Source organism: Morus notabilis, unplaced genomic scaffold, assembly GCF_000414095.1.
Source record: "Morus notabilis unplaced genomic scaffold, ASM41409v2 Scaffold337, whole genome shotgun sequence".
Classification (NCBI taxonomy): Eukaryota; Viridiplantae; Streptophyta; class Magnoliopsida; order Rosales; family Moraceae; genus Morus; species Morus notabilis.
Genome location: NW_010359286.1, coordinates 849276 through 866221, shown reverse-complemented (window position 1 = coordinate 866221; position 16946 = coordinate 849276). Strand labels below are relative to the sequence as shown.

The 16946-nt window shown below is 35.6% G+C and overlaps 3 protein-coding genes and 1 non-coding gene across 4 annotated transcripts in view; 2 read left to right on the top strand and 2 right to left on the bottom strand.

The window, feature by feature from the left end:
• Nucleotides 1–402: 402 nt before the first annotated feature.
• LOC21406533 (photosystem I reaction center subunit V, chloroplastic) lies at nucleotides 403–1163 on the bottom strand. Its single transcript, XM_010094098.2, has one exon. The coding sequence runs from the start codon at nucleotides 1014–1016 to the stop codon at nucleotides 534–536; it is 483 nt and encodes a 160-aa protein (XP_010092400.1). The 5' UTR covers nucleotides 1017–1163; the 3' UTR covers nucleotides 403–533.
• Nucleotides 1164–1320: 157 nt separating this feature from the next.
• On the top strand, nucleotides 1321–1392 carry TRNAW-CCA. The gene has a single exon. It is a non-coding gene; the product is annotated as a tRNA-Trp (tRNA).
• Nucleotides 1393–6087: 4695 nt separating this feature from the next.
• Nucleotides 6088–10454, bottom strand: LOC21406532 (uncharacterized WD repeat-containing protein C2A9.03). Its single transcript, XM_024162977.1, has 10 exons — nucleotides 10298–10454; nucleotides 9129–9291; nucleotides 8799–8966; nucleotides 8573–8659; nucleotides 8282–8416; nucleotides 8043–8153; nucleotides 7735–7826; nucleotides 7527–7632; nucleotides 6899–6985; nucleotides 6088–6808 (listed from the first exon to the last, which is right to left on the bottom strand). Exons 2-10 carry the CDS (start codon nucleotides 9267–9269, stop codon nucleotides 6395–6397), a joined length of 1341 nt encoding a protein of 446 aa, XP_024018745.1. The 5' UTR covers nucleotides 9270–9291; nucleotides 10298–10454; the 3' UTR covers nucleotides 6088–6394.
• Nucleotides 10455–11858: 1404 nt separating this feature from the next.
• The window catches only part of LOC21406531 (actin-related protein 8), a 6191-nt gene continuing 1103 nt past the window's right edge, over nucleotides 11859–16946 (top strand). The window contains exons 1-9 of the mRNA XM_024162978.1: nucleotides 11859–12566; nucleotides 12867–12940; nucleotides 13293–13363; nucleotides 13482–13549; nucleotides 13743–13804; nucleotides 14362–14459; nucleotides 15173–15254; nucleotides 15675–15817; nucleotides 16633–16781. Coding sequence (XP_024018746.1) covers nucleotides 12241–12566; nucleotides 12867–12940; nucleotides 13293–13363; nucleotides 13482–13549; nucleotides 13743–13804; nucleotides 14362–14459; nucleotides 15173–15254; nucleotides 15675–15817; nucleotides 16633–16781 — 1073 coding nt within the window. The 5' untranslated portion in view covers nucleotides 11859–12240. The remainder of the gene's footprint in view (nucleotides 12567–12866; nucleotides 12941–13292; nucleotides 13364–13481; nucleotides 13550–13742; nucleotides 13805–14361; nucleotides 14460–15172; nucleotides 15255–15674; nucleotides 15818–16632; nucleotides 16782–16946) is intronic.

Here is a 16946-nt window from a genome sequence, read left to right as displayed (position 1 = left end):
TGCGTAAAAGGAAACTGAGTACGTAGAAGTAGTAGCAAAGGCATTGCCGGATCTCCCTATTATTTCTGTAGTTCTTTTATCATTCATCATCATCATCATCATCATTACGGAAAATGCATCATATAGCATATTTTACTAATGCTAATAACTTTTCTTTTTTTAAATGCTGATGACAAATTATAGCATATCTTCAATTTTCATTCTAAAACAAATTATTCTTTTCCAAATTTATCCTTTTAGGGTGAGAAACAAAAGAAAATCAATACCATGCCAAATGAAACGCTCCGTAGAACTTATAAGCACCGAACGGCAGTGCTACGTACTTTCATTGTATGAAAGATATGCTTAATTATAACCTGGAAATGAAAGCACAAAAACTAGAAGGATTGATTAATTAGAACATTGGCGCATAAAACAAAATAGAAAGTAGCATTGCAGTAATTCTTAAGCTATACAAATACAGATCTGATGATAAAAAGACAAATCAAAGCACAAAGAAAATTATAATCATGATCATAATATATAGGATCAGTCTAAAAGAAGTTGGGGTCATAGCCATTGCTAGAAGTGGCCAAAATGTAGTAAGCCACAATATGGCCAATGGAGCCCCAAGCCAAGACATCAACAATATTGAACCCAACAGGGTCGTTTGACTTGAGCAAGTTCACGTACTCCTGAGCCCTCGTGTCGCCCGCCTCGAAGTGCGTGACGCCATTCTGCTCCGGCAGGCCTTGTTTGGCCACGTTCTCTCTTTGGAAGTTGAAGAAGACGAACCTGCCTAGGAAGAGGGAGAGCCCGGTGCTGAGGCTGATCACGAGGGACGGGTTGAGCTCGGCCTTGATGGCGGCGGAGCGGGGGCGGCGGAGGGCTAATTTGGTGGTGGTAGTGGTGGCGGGGAGGGAGAGTTTGGTGCCCTTAAGGCCTTGGAACGAGATGTTGGATGGCGTGAGTTGTCTTGTCCTTTGGAGGGTGGTTGTGGAGGAAAAGAGGGAGATTGTTGAGGCTGAAGTTGCCATTTTTTGGGATTTGGAAAATGGCACAAGAATGAATAAACAAAGATATGGTATTTGGGATTTTGAAGATTAAGAGAAAAAAGTTGTATAGAAAGATGGAGAAACAATTACTTTTAGTGATGAGGAGAGAATGGCATCTCCAAAGATTTGTGAGGATGGGAGAGGTGCCATAAAGATTTTGCTGAGTTGGGCTACTTTCATTCGTTGGTTTTGGATTAGAGATTTTTGGTTCGGTTTCTGCATGGTCCCACAAGATAACGCAGTGTTTTAAAGAAAAATCAAGTTTAAAGACATGAATAAAACAAGTGGATCCGTGGCGCAATGGTAGCGCGTCTGACTCCAGATCAGAAGGTTGCGTGTTCGATTCACGTCGGGTTCAATTCCCTTTAAATAGATCCAATTTTTTTCTTTTTCTAATTTATATTTATATATAAGTATTATTTTTTTTCCGGTAAATAAGTGTCCTCGCAGTAGATCTATTCTTTTTGTTTTTTAATCTAGAATCCACCCTTTCTTTTTTTCTCAAATGTAATTATTATGATATAGCATTTTTTTCCTCTTTGTTTACTTTCATCTAACGGTGACATTTTGGGTCGGTGGGCATGCTCGAGGCCTGAAATTTTTAGGCTCGGCGGGTAGGGACCCATGGCCGCCCATCTATGCACTAGGGCGGGCTCGGCCTCAGGCTGCCCGAGAAACAACACCATGGCGGAAGCCCGCCGTCGATTTGCCCGTCCCAACTGTCGACAACTGATTTTTTTTATTTTTTTCCCTCCGGCTCGAATTTAAGCCTAAATACCCGAATTGCCCGAAACCCACCCAATGGCCAGTTTTTCAAATTTTTCACCCGACCCGCCACCCGAGAGCCAGACCTCCAATAGCTCTTTTTTAGACTGTTGCCCGATTTTCGACCCAAACCCGACACGCCGAATTTGAAAGTAGCCGTTGGATCCAAATTTTTGGGGGAAAAATCAATTTTTTAACCCAAAAATTTTTCTATAAATACCTCTCATCTCCCCAAACATTTTCCTCACCAAAACTCTCTCAATCTCTCTCAATTTCTCTCAATCTCTCTCAATTTCTCAAATCTCTCACAATTTTTCCAAAAACTTACACAGCATCCTAAAGCTCTCTCTCTCAAATCTCTCTCACAAATTTTATATAATGGATTTTTTTAGTTATGGTGATATTCCTATTGATGCCCCAATCCAACAGAATGTGGAAAGGCAATTTCCTACTAACGAATTTATTAGTAGGAATCGCAAACACAACCAACTAAGAAACCTGCAAATCTGAGCCATGGTGGACGTAGTGGAGGTCGTGGTCGCAATGGTGGTGGGCGTGGAGGAGAGGCAAGTGCAAGTGCTACTGCAAGTGTTGCAAGCTCCAAGAGGAAATGTAAGCGCACCTCAACAGTTTGGGAGCACTTCGACACAATTGAGGAGGTCGACAATGACGGTAATACTAAACACATAGCTCAATGTAAATATTGCTTTTCTAAATTATAAGGTGACACTATTCACAGCACAACACACTTAAGATGACACTCTGAAATGTGTCTTCAAAAGCGTGGCCAAACCGGCGAAGCCGAACTCTGTTAAACACAATTATCTTTTGATCGCACAACCGGTGGTCTAACCACTTGGAAATACGATCCGTAAGTAGATCGTATGGAAGTTGCGAGAATGATTGCTTCATTATATCAACCACTTAGTTTTGTAAAGCATCCGAATTGGCAGTGATATATTAAAGTGGTACATAATCATAATGCACAGTTTACTTCAAAAACTACTCTTAGGAAAGATTTGTTAAAAGTATTTAAACAAGAAAAATAAGCATTAATAAACCTTTTACACTCTACTAGCAGTTGCATTGCATTAACGGCAGACATTTAGTCTGCCATTGCCAACAAAGATTATTTATCTGTAACCGGACATACTTTAAAGGCTTCGAGTTAGATAAGAGAATATTATGTTTTAAATGTGTTCTAAAATCACATAGCGCCGATTTAATTTATAATATAATTTTAAATGTAATTGATGAATATAGATTAAGAGATAAAGTGATGACTATAATATTAGATCATGCTAGTGCAAATACTAAAGTAATTGAATATTTTGAAAATTATTTAAGTTTATTCGGTGATGGTGATATTTTTCACCAACGTTGTGCATACCATGTAATTAATTTAATAGATATATCTGGTTTAAAATCAATGGTTATTCATGTTATAGCAATTAGAGATAGTATTACATGGATTCAGGGTAGTAACTCAAGACAACAAGATTGATTTAGGCTCTTACAAGCACTAAATCTAACTCCTAGAACATTAGCCCTAGATATGCCTGTAAGATGGAACTCAACTTATGTAATGTTTCAACAATGCATCCCCTATAAGGATGCTATAACAAACTATATCAATGCAAAATTAGGAGTATGACACATAGACGCATATGATTGGCAAATTGTCGAAATTTTGTACTAATTTTTAGGTAGGTTTTAAGAAGTTACTTTAAAACTTAGTGGAACATATTACCTAACATCACTTTTAGCTTTAGGTGAACTTTTAAGAATGAGTATTTTATTTAGTGAATTTAGGAAGGACCCACTTTTAGCAGTTCCTATAGCTTCTATGGAAAAGAAATTTTAAAAATATTGGTCTAAATTACCAATGTTGTACGGTTTCAATACTATTTTTGATCCTAGATTAAACTTAGAAGGTTTAGAAAGTGGTTTAGAAAATTAGGTGAATTTTTAAGCATCAATTGTTCTGACCAATTTTTGAAAATAAAGGAAAAAATATTTTCTCTCTATAGCAAATATGAGAATAGGTTTAGAAATACAAATTCTGGAGTACAAGAACCGCAACAAATAGATGAAAACTCGCATTCATTCATGAATGTTTTCGGGTTGAAGAAGAAGAAGACGACAACTCAAACAGAAGCTGAGAGTGGATCTTCACCAAGAGGTGGTGGCAGCGGTGGCGGCTTCAACGAGCTTATGGCGTACCTCAACGAGAGCTTAGTAGTCGACGATAGTGGACAATTGTTTGATTTAGTTCAATGGTGGAGGGCACGAGCATTAACTTAGCCAGTCCTAACTCGAATGGCAATGGATATTTTTCCGATCTCAATCTCCACTGTTTCATCCGAACAAGCCTTCAGTACGACCGGACGAATACTCGAGGAATGCCCAAACACATTGCAAAGGGGCATTGTAGAAGCTTTGGTGTGCATTAAGGATTGGGAACATGCCGATCAACGCTTACAAAACACAATTTCGCCTGTAAGCCAAGAATGGATAGATGAATTTAATAGATTAACATTTCGCTTTGAAAACGATCATTCAGCTTCAAATTAAATTGTAATTTGTAAATATTTATTTTCTTTGGACATTGTAAGTTTGTAAAATTTATAATTCGTCACAAAATGATTGCACTCTTTATTCCTTATCAAGATTTTATCCTAATTGAGTTTTTCTTGGTAAGATTTTTAACGAGACAATCGTGAATTACAAATTTAAAAAGTAATATACAAAATTAATTTTTTAAATTGTGTTAATAGTGTGTGTTGATTTTAGTTTTTATATAATTTTAACACAAAATAACTTAATAATTATTTATATACAAATTAATAAATAATAGGAAATTAATAAATAATGGTATATTATATATAATATATATATACAATATTAAAAAATATAATAAAAATATATTTTTTTCGGACAATTCAGGCAGGCTCATGCTACCCGACCGGGCTCGGGCATTCAAAACAAAGCCCGTGGCCAGTCCAAGGGTATTTTCGGGCTCGGACGGGCGGTTTGAATTCTTCGGGTGGACGGGTTCAGGTGTCAGGCTCAAATTTAATTTTTTTGGACAGTCACGGACGACCCGTCCAAAATTTCAGCACTACTTTCATCCTTATTTCTAATTTTCTTTATATATAATTTCTCTTTTTCCTTACTTAAGATTAAGATCTTGCTTTAACCAATTACCAAACTTAGTGGGTAGATTTTTCTGTTAGCCGGCAAAATTACAAAGAGAGAAATTGAGGTTTAGAAGCAGAGAATTGTAGCAAACAAAGAAATTTAAAAAAGGAGAAGCAATTGTAATTCAGTCAATTTAGGTCAAAGAAATCGACCAAACTTCATTTGACAAGTTCCCACGAATGCCGAAACACATTGCAAAGGGGCATTGTAGAAGCTTTGGTGTGCATTAAGGATTGGGAACATGCCGATCAACGCTTACAAAACACAATTTCGCCTGTAAGCCAAGAATGGATAGATGAATTTAATAGATTAACATTTCGCTTTGAAAACGATCATTCAGCTTCAAATTAAATTGTAATTTGTAAATATTTATTTTCTTTGGACATTGTAAGTTTGTAAAATTTATAATTCGTCACAAAATGATTGCACTCTTTATTCCTTATCAAGATTTTATCCTAATTGAGTTTTTCTTGGTAAGATTTTTAACGAGACAATCGTGAATTACAAATTTAAAAAGTAATATACAAAATTAATTTTTTAAATTGTGTTAATAGTGTGTGTTGATTTTAGTTTTTATATAATTTTAACACAAAATAACTTAATAATTATTTATATACAAATTAATAAATAATAGGAAATTAATAAATAATGGTATATTATATATAATATATATATACAATATTAAAAAATATAATAAAAATATATTTTTTTCGGACAATTCAGGCAGGCTCATGCTACCCGACCGGGCTCGGGCATTCAAAACAAAGCCCGTGGCCAGTCCAAGGGTATTTTCGGGCTCGGACGGGCGGTTTGAATTCTTCGGGTGGACGGGTTCAGGTGTCAGGCTCAAATTTAATTTTTTTGGACAGTCACGGACGACCCGTCCAAAATTTCAGCACTACTTTCATCCTTATTTCTAATTTTCTTTATATATAATTTCTCTTTTTCCTTACTTAAGATTAAGATCTTGCTTTAACCAATTACCAAACTTAGTGGGTAGATTTTTCTGTTAGCCGGCAAAATTACAAAGAGAGAAATTGAGGTTTAGAAGCAGAGAATTGTAGCAAACAAAGAAATTTAAAAAAGGAGAAGCAATTGTAATTCAGTCAATTTAGGTCAAAGAAATCGACCAAACTTCATTTGACAAGTTCCCACTAATTCAATGGACTAATAAAACTTCACATACTAAAACAGCCACAATAGACATCCTTTGTCCCCTAAACTTCTTTTTTTTCTGGAACTATCAATGCCTTACTAGCTTTCTGTACATTACTACCCTTTTCGAACACTCGAGCCAAGAAAGAAAGAAAGAAAGAACCCCCACAAATGGAAACAAAAGAAAAACCCGAGTTACAATTGCATAACATCACTAGAGATCTAAAAGTTTTTTACACTCAAATAAGAGAGTCTAGATATGTGTAGTTCCTGTGTCTACCATACTCGAGAAGACTACCGTAAGTGCGGTCCCACACCCCAATGAAAAGCGACTCGGTGTCTGGACTGAACGATATGCCAGATATCTCGCCGAAGAAGTCGATTTCCTGTTCCTTCTCGTACCCGCTCTTCACGTCGTAGACGTGCACGAAATCCGCAGGCTCTGCCATTGCCAAGTAACAACCGTCGGAGGTATAGCGAAGTGAGCGAATAGCTCCAAAGTTGCCCTTTAGGACGGCAACTGACCTGGAAAGATTTCGGACGTCCCAAATTTGGCAGGTCTTGTCCTGGTTTCCGGTGGCAAAAGTGACACCATCAGGGTGCCATGAGGACGCGAATGAGAAATCCAAGTGTCCACACAAGGGCATCACTGTCTGCGAGAGAAAAAAAAAAATGAACTCAAATCAGAAGAAGCTCTAGATGCATTGAAACATCACCAAAATCTTGGACAAAATTCCAAGTACCTTTCCAGTTTGGGAGTCCACCACCATACCATCTGGATTGTCTCCAACAATCACCAGAAGTTTACCGTTCGGACTCAGAGAAGTATGCTGAAAATATGACACAACAAAGAGGTTGAGCAAATGATTTCTATAAATAACACTGGTGAATGTATTTTCAATTTAGAATAATCTCTCTTTCTGTCTCTCTCTCTCTCCAAATGATTTCTATAAATAACACTGGTGAATGTATTTTCAATTTAGAATAATCTCTCTTTCTGTCTCTCTCTCTCTCCAAATGATTTCTATAATTAACACTGGTGAATGTATTTTCAATTTAGAATAATCTCTCTTTCTGTCTCTCTCTCTCTCTCTCTCTCTGGAATTCTCAATTTTCCTTCCCTTGGTCTCTAATCTCAATTGCTTCTGTTTTTCCATCTCTTCTCTTACTTGGTTCTACATTAATAACACAGACAAACAGAAAGACAAAACAAAACAACATATGAAAGTTGAATGATGAGATTCATGCACATGAATTATATGATGCACTCACGCACCATAGCAAGTTGCAGCTCAAAAATATTAAAACAAAATAATAATCGAGCATTGCCATGTTGGCCCCACAAAACTGGATAATGCAATAAGGACTCACATTTACTGGCCAAGGAAAGCGGAAGTGATTAGAAAGCTGAAATTTCTCCATATCAAAATCTCTGACTCCACAGTCATTATTAGACGATGTGAAGTGAACAGCACCACTGATTTGAAAAAAAAAAAAAATGAGAATAATCAGGCTCACATTTGAAGACGAAAAAGATAAGATTAAGGTTAAAAGCAAATAGAAGGTAGGAATTGACCACCTGCGACTCGCATAAATCTCAACAGCATTTGTTATGGCATTATCATCGTAAGTTGTCTTCGAGCAATAGCTGACTCCAGGCCGATCAAGATGCTACATTCAATTTAAAAGGAACAATCTTCATACTTTCCATTCATACATCTTTCAAAAAGCAACTAAAATTGTTCTTAGCAAACTGATACCGAGGTAACCAGTAATAAAACTGTAGAAGAGACTACAGCATCTGTTATTAAACCTTGGATGTGCTACTCATCTTATACGATTATCATTTTCCCTAATCACTCAAGAATTTACTTTGTATAAACTCACCTTGCAAATAAGTTCCCCTTGAAACCCTCCAGCAACTAGTAGCTTATCTTTAACAGCAAGAGTACTAACTTGAGTTTGTGAAAATCCTTCCAACAAGCTTCCAGGATGTTTCTGCACAGGAAACTTAGTTGCTTAATTTGACATAGAAACATGGCCAAAAATAGAATGATTTCTCTTTTCTTTTCAACATTCCAAAGTCATTTCTTTGAAACCCGAAAAAATTGACGAGAAGCACTCACCTCCGAAGGTGCCACGTGCCCTGAAACATTGAGAACTTCAGACTTGGCTAAAGCTAATGACGACCAATGAATGACAGAAGAATGTGACATAAGGTACACATCATGTTTTGAAGTAGCCCAGACCAAGTTCCTCAACTGCAACACCAAACCGAAATTTAAACATCAACCACACCATATCAGTCCCTTTTTTCGAAAAGGTGCCAGCCATAACACCCACTTTTGCTTTTCCCAATATGGGTCCACATTATAAAAAGCATAGTGTGTAAAAGTGCAAACTTGCAATCAGCAAACCTGGAAATGGAGAATGGTCGACTTCACTGATCTTGCATTTCTTCTGAACTCATAGTATGTAGAGCCTTTCTCAGTAATTTTGCAATCCTGCTTACAATGGAAAGTAAAATTTTCACCAAAACTATTATGGCATATCATAATTGAGAATTAAACATTTTCTGCATAGCTCCAAACCTAAAATAAAAACATACATACACAGTAAATGACAACATATAACAACTTTTACCTTTCCCGACCCCTCTCCAGAATGAGGGATGTTTTCATAGTTCTTATACTGTTCTAACCTAGTCTGCCGATATTTCTCTCTTGTAATGCTAAGCCTCTCCCAAGGAATGCCCTGTATGTCTTTTCCTCCTCTAGCTTGCACGGCAGTAGTATCGGCTATTTTACTATTCTGCACAACAATTTATCTCGTCATTTCTAGCTATAGACAAATTCCAAAACTCTATGCAAGTTCTAAAAAGCAAACAAATTACACCTAATGAAGCTTATTAAAAGAAAGTTAACTACAGTACGAGGTAGAAACAAAAACCACATGAGTTATATTGTCACCAACCGAAAATTCAAATTCATCAATATCAGAATCTGAGCTGCCAATATCTCTATCACGAAACTCATCATCCATGTCATCATCTACATCCTCCATATCATACTCATCCACAGCATAATCGGCATCTTCCCCCTGATAATGAGCCATACTCTTCCTAACAAATCCAGACCTACATGACGAAATTCAAACAATATAATCGAGCAATCAACGAAAAAGATTGCAACTTGTCAAGCCATTACAAAAATGTAACCGAACAAACAAGTAAACCAAAATACTGCACGCTTGACATAATCAAAACAGCCCTGATCCTGATCAGCAGCTAATTTATGCATCATAATAACAAAATGCATATCCCAGAATAAAAGATAATTTTTTTTTCACCTATTAAAGACTGTTGGAGCAAAAACTAAGCAAACTTTGCACCTAAATTTGCTAAGATGAACAATAAAATAAAAATCAAAGAAGGAAACTAACAAACCCATCAAGCTAAAATCAAAAAACAAAATTTAAAAAAAAAAATCTTCAAAATCTAAAAAATTAAGCTAAAATCAAACTAACAAACCAATCAACTAAAACCAAAAACCAAAAAATTAAAAGCAAAAAACATCAAAATCTAGGAAATTAAAACTATAAAACATAAACTACAAAGAAACAAACAAAGAATGAACCAATTATCAAACTACCGAGACATGCAAATCAACAATCCCGTCATCCAAACAGAAAGATAAAAGCTTTTTGTTCCGATTAACAATTCTAAACATACAAAACCATCTATCAAGAACATTTACCACCGAAAGAAAAGAATGAAAAATACCAAAAAGATCAAATAATCAATAAATATGAAAAAGATTCCTTTCTTCTGCAAATAATCATAAAAAAAGGAAATTGAAATTGAAAAACCACTGTAACAGAAAATTTTTCTTCAAAGAGAAACAAAATTACACTCAAAAGAAAATAAAGTCGGATTAAGCCCAAATCAATCCAATAATACACCCAAAAAAAATTAAAATACATAAACATAAAAACTTAATCTGTTTGAACTATAAATTCAATCAAAAGAAAAAATGGAGAACGCAAAATCAAACGAAATTCATAAACAAATTCACCATTTTTTTAATTTTCTTGCCAAAGAAAAACGAGAAATTGAAACCAGAAGAGACGAAAACAAAATTAACCTTTTTTTGCAGATTTTCAAGCCTCGAATCGTAATTGAAGGAAGCTAAGGAATTGGGAAATGGAAACTTTCTGAAGAAGAAAACAAGTTGGGAGAGACGAGCAAGTATTTATGTGGTTTGGATCGGGAGGATGTTTATTAGAGGATTCATTATCTGATTTAAATTATGATTTACAATTCGTTATAATATTTATTTTTATAAAAAATATATATAAATTAAAAATAATTTGAATCACGTGATTTAGAGCTCGGTAAAAAAAATGAGAAATACGCAAATTTTTTTCTTTTTTATTCTTTTTGGTGAATTTATTTTTCTTTCTCGCTTTTATAAAATTAAATAATACTTTTTTTGATAACTTGAAAATGTTATTTATTATTATTTAAACTACTTCCTATTTATCCTTTAAATTATAAAAATTACTATTTTTAAGTTATTTCAATACTTTCAACAATTAATTATTTAAAAGTTAACCTAATATGATAAGTTATATAATTTTTAAGCTTTTTATTTTTTTTAACTTAATGCGAAAGTGTAATATAATACTCAATAATGATAAATTATGAGTACACATAAAATAAAAATAATGTTACATATATATAAGTTAAAAGGAAACCGACACATGAAATAAGTGTTGTTGTCGTCATCTTTTACCCAAAACAAAAAACAAAAAACAAAAAAAGTGTTGTTGTCGTCATGCATGTTGAACGACGTAGCGTTTTAGGAAGTGCAAGTGATGGTCAAGTGGCATTGTCGTTTGCAACTTGAAGCTGCGTTACACAAGACAAGATAGGCCTTTTATTTTTTTTCTTTTTCTTCTTTTTTTTTTTCCTTTTTGAAATTAGATAGGATCATAGGAATAGCTTGTGTTGAGAAACTAGGAAAAAAGAATTCTTTTTGTACGGCATAAGGGAAAAAAAAGGAAATTCTATCATTCTTAATTCTCCGCAATTTTAGGCCATTTAGGAAGACCAGATTATATATTTTAATTGGTTATAGGTACATAGACTTCGTTTATTTTATTAATTTGAGTTTTCAATTTTAAATTTGTACAGTAAAAAACTCTCAAAAAATGTCATATCTCAACTCGAATTAAAAACTCGAATCCGCGAAGTGAACGAGGCCATAGTATTCATAACTTATTACATTTTTTTGCAAAAAAAATTATTTATTTGTTTATTATTTATTCATTTTACACCATTTTATTTTTGCTCAAACATTTATATTTTGCACGCTTAATGGTAAGTGACAAATCTTACCTAATAGGCCACAATGAATTAATGTTAGTTTTTTCATACAGAAAAGGATAAGAATTAATTATAATTTTATAATAAGATAAAACGTCTAGATATCGTTTTTTATGCTGAACGACATGGTGTTTAGAAAGTGCAGCAGAAAGCGACAGGTAGTTTGTTAAACAAGACAAAAGACACGTTTATCACAAGAGACATTACACGCTCCCTCTCTGATGTCTCCACGTGTCACTGTTATACGCCACGTCATCGTCTTCTACCTCCCAAAAGTCTTCCCCCCCAACCCCCAAGTTAACTTCCATTTCCGAACTTCTGTTTGTCTCCCTGTAAAAAGTCATTTTCTCGAGAAAATTCAACTTCATCCACGAAAAAGGGCAGAAAAAAATCAGAAGAAGAAGCTACTGGACCTAATTATTGGCCGAGCTTCCGGTTTCTCCTTTCGCCCTGACTTCAACTTCTCAACTTCCGTTTGATTCCCTGGAAAATTTTCAAACATTGACGAGAAAATTCATCAATAAGAGAAATTGCAGAGCCGAGCTGGTATTTTCATCTCCGGAAAATCAACGGATAGAGCTGTGCCACACTCCCAACTTCCGTGGAAAATTCTCTAATTGTCTCGAGGGAAACAAAAACCTGGTATTATTTCGTCTCTAGAATTTCACCTTCACATGAAATTGAATTAACCGCAGAGCCATGGCTATGTTGCTGAGAAAAGTATTGGCATCGATGTCGAACCGCTCGCTCTCGAACGGCGACTCATCGGAACGGAATCGCCTCTCGAGTTCTTCGTCGTCGTCGTCGTCGCTGGGAGCTTTCGATCAGATTCCGTCGGATATTCTGATGCAAATCGTGAAACTTCTCGGCCCAAAGGAAGCCGCCATGATGAGTACCGTCTCCAAGTACTGGAAGTCCTTAGTCTCCGACGATCGCCTCTGGATTTTCTTCCTCCAGAACGACCAAGACTTGTCCGATTCCGTTTTCTTCGCCGAAATCAACCTCAGATCCGGTTATCCCCTTGAGTAAAATCCTCTCATCACCTTTTCTGCAGTCTTAATACCAGGAATTTGCTTAATTTAGCATGATTAAGTGTCTTAATAGCATAAATTTGTTTAATTTGCTCATATTTTGCTTAATTGAGCTATGATTATAGCAATAATTCTGCTTAATTTAGCTATGATTATAGTGTTTTAATTCATAAAGGTTGAAGCTTTCCTGCTTTGTGCCATAAACTGGTGAAAACATAGTGGAAATTTGACGTGGTTTGTCGGAGAAATATTTTAATTAATACAAGGAATTTTGTGAAAATTCTTTGCTTGCAGAGCATTCTCCCAGTTGTCCTTCATGAGAATATACAGTCAGCGAATGCAAGTTCCGGGTTCGATCATCATTGATGGTAATCACTAAACTCATCATGCCAGAGAATTGTGACATTGCCTCATATTACCCTTTTCCTCTGCTGTTTATGCCACTTTTTATTTCTGGGTCCTTAGTACCTAGTTCAAACAAAGAATTATCACTTTTTTATTAGATTGAAACAAAAATATGATAGTTTTTCTAGATGGATGGATACTTTTCCAATTTACCGTCTTAGCTCCAACGAAGTTTTTCCAATTTACGTAGTTTTGCATTTCAAACGAATCATAATACTTGTATCCACAACTACAGTTCGAGTGATTGATCTTCATTCATAATTATGTGCCTCATATTCTCTCTCTCTCTCTCTCTCTCTCTTCGTTCTTCGGAAGGTGGCTCTGGCTACTGCAAGTTTGGGTGGAGCAAGGATGTCTGTCCATCCGGCCGCTCAGCAACATTTTTGGTGAGGTGTTTGTTTTAGCTCGGAATTCTGAAAACCTCTTATAGAAAGTTTGGTGCACTTTTTTCCCCAAAAGATGGATTCTTTTGCTACATCTTTTATGAAATTATCCCACATGCAGGAATTTGGTAATATCGAGTCTCCCATGTCTTCCAGACTGAGGCAGTTCTTTTCCATTATTTACAACAGGTTATTTTTTCTACATCCATTTTACAAAACATGAAAATAAAATGTGAAATAAGTTTGACTTCTTCTGTGACTTCATATAGCAATTTCTTTTTAAACCTGAGCGTTTCAATATTTCTGAATCTCACCTACATGTATGCCTTTTCGGATATGAGTCTGCATATATGTTTGATAAGTCTATTGTGTGTTTTTACAGGATGCAGGTGAAAGCAGCAGCGCAGCCAGTGGTTGTGTCCATACCAATCTTGCATTATGATGGTCAGCTTCTAACTAATATTTTTCTTTTGGATGCTATCTTTCGTACCCTTGTGTTAGTGAGGTTGCATCACTATTAAAATTAAACATAGCTGCTGGTTTATGGCGTTTATCCCTTTTCTTATTGTCATTTCAAGCTTTTACCATTGCTAATTGTACGACTCTTTGACTATAAAGATTTTGGATCATACCTCCCAGTCTTTATGGATAGAGGAAGATGGCATCCCTGCATGCTAAGATATTTCTACTCATTGTTAGACTTTGAACTCGTATACATGCCTAAAGTCACTTGGAGTATCAGTCTAATCTTGTAATGCTTGATCAATTTCCTGTGCATTACAACATTTTCTAGATCTAAATATTAAAGACAGAAATGTCTTTAGGGGGGAAAGATTGTCTCGCTGCTGAAGAATGGTCTTTTAGATAAAATTTCTTGCTACAACCAGAGAATGTCCAATGATGTTTTTTTCATTTTTTATGCTTTCCCGTGCATCACCTCCAAGATGTACAATTTTTCTTTTGTACAATATGGTAACTGTTCTTTTATTTATTTATTGCAGATACTGAATCGGCCAAAGCATCAAGACGACAGCTAAAGGAAGCCATTTATGCAACACTGTTTGACATGAATGTTCCTGCTGCATGTGCAATTAATCAGGTAAGCTCTTCTATGCCTTAACTTATGTTGGTGGTCAACGCTCTCTAAAGAATGAAAAGAAAGAAGATTAATTTCAAGCAAAACTCCATATGGCGTGCGAGGCCATATTCTTGCAATAAATTGCACCTCATAATTTTTGTGAATAACTTATTTTGAGACCTGGTTCCAGCAGTCATGATAATAACTGGAAGTTAGTTGGTTAAGTGATTGTTTAGTTGTTGTGCTTGTTAGTATTTTCTTAAGCAGTTAGTTGATAGTTTGTTGGAGGGGTTAGTATATAAAAGGGAAAGGTTAGTAGTCAGGGGATGAGGGATTTAATGAGTGTGAATTTGGGGAATGGGAGAGCTAGCAGTCCTCTCGAAAGTCTGCGAATCTATCTTGTAATCATGTTTCGGTCTTGTTTTCAATAATAAAATTTATCGGTTCTTATCAAGTCACTCCACATTTGCCTCATCTAGACTTTCCTAGGATAAGGGAGCTTCTGTAATCAAGGTTTTCTAACTCCGTGTTCTTGCTTACTTGGTTCACAATCATGAAGATGTACCAAATCCGCAAACTAACTCTACTAGCTAAAAGTGCCTTATGCATGTGTGGTCTGTTTTATCAGTAATTTGGATGGATTTTTCTTTTAGCACGTAATGAGTCGAATTATTCTTTTGTAATAGTTGATTTTGTCATCGCATCTCACGCATTATATGTTTTTTAAACTATAGGCAACTTTAGCTTTGTATGCAGCAAGAAGAACGTCAGGAATTGTTGTAAATATTGGGTTCCAGGTCACATCAGTCGTTCCGAGTAAGCAGTCCTAATTTTTTGTTTCCATCTTCTGTATGGTTTTGAATATAATAGGTTCCCTATATTGTGCCTCAACTCACACTTTATGCCTATTAAGGTCTAATAATCGATAGGTATTACCATTTTCCATTAGTATACCTTATTTTCTCTGCATTGTAACTAATATATTGCACTTTAATCTCTCTGTAGTTTTAGTTGGTCTCAATATGTATAGCCTCTATCATTCTTCGTATGCCATAGTTAACTTGGTGGCCTTGCTTTCTGCTTTTTTATTCTTGCTCTCTTATTTTCATCCGCTGGAATTTCTAAGTAGCTATTTTCTTTTTGGCAAAGTTTATACTGATATTCTCGCTTCTGGTCTCGTGTCTTGAGCATATGTGATTGTTGGGGCTCTGAATTCATACTTCTTTTTCTTTCCAGTTTTACATGGTAAAGTAATGCGCAAAGTGGGTGTGGAAGTTGTTGGAGTTGGAGCACTAAAACTAACTGGGTTTCTTAGGGAGCTGATGCAGCAGAATAATATCAATTTTGAATCACTGTACACCGTCCGCACATTGAAAGAGGTAGAGGCGTTATCTTTTCTGTAGTGCAGAATGCAATGACCGGTTTTTGAATATTTATCCTTATTTTATCAGACATTAAGGTCTCCTCTTTTCATTCTTGCTTATGCACCATTGTGACTCAGAAATAAACACCTACTCTTGTCCTAACTCATAGGTTTTTAGATCTTGTTAGATCTAAACTCATCAGGATGTCTCTGAATACTAGGCTTTTTGGCTATATGTTGGTTGCTAGTTTTGATTCTCAACTTGGCCGTCCAATGTTCTGGCGATTCATTACTACATCCTGACGCATAGCCAAGGGAGAAGAAATAGAATTGAGATAAGTGTAATAGAACCAATAGAGATTAGAGAACCAAAGGACTACACAGAAAGAAGGAGAACTCAAGAGGAGGAAAATTTGAGACTCAACTGGTCCCAGTTGAAAATACGATCACTAGGCCTACTTGTAGAGAAACAAAATAAAATAGTGGGAAAAATTGAACCTAATAATGAGATACACTTAGCTAAACCCCTGAATAATATTTTATTAGATAAATATTTTAAATTCCTGGTATATATCTTGTTCCTCATCATATCCACTGTACTACTGCTTCCGTGAACACCACCAGTACCATGCAACAATTTCCTAGAGGACAAGTCTTCTTAAGCTATCACAACCATTCATCTGAATTTAAAGATCTTCCTAAAAAGTACTCTTTTTGTCACGATCTACCAAATTACTGATAGGATCATCTGATTAGTATTCTTTATTTTTATTTGAATATTGGCATGTTGAATGAAGTTGAGTGATATCTTTATCACTATTTTCCATGCAGAATCTATGCTACGTTGCTTATGATTATGATGCTGAGCTACTTAAACATACACAAGCATCATTTGAAGCCACAGCAGAAGGTTGGTTTACTCTATCAAAAGAGCGCTTTCAAACAGGGGAGATCTTGTTCCAGCCAAGAATGGCCGGAGTGTAAGTCCTGGACCTTCTAGTACTTGTATGTATGTGTATATCACCAATGTCATTGAGATATTGTAAAACTCTTCCGTCTATTTTATTTGGAGGATCTCTAGAGATGCTTTTAGGAATGATTCAGATCACGCAGAGTGACAGTCACTGAACAGATTCAATAGGGGG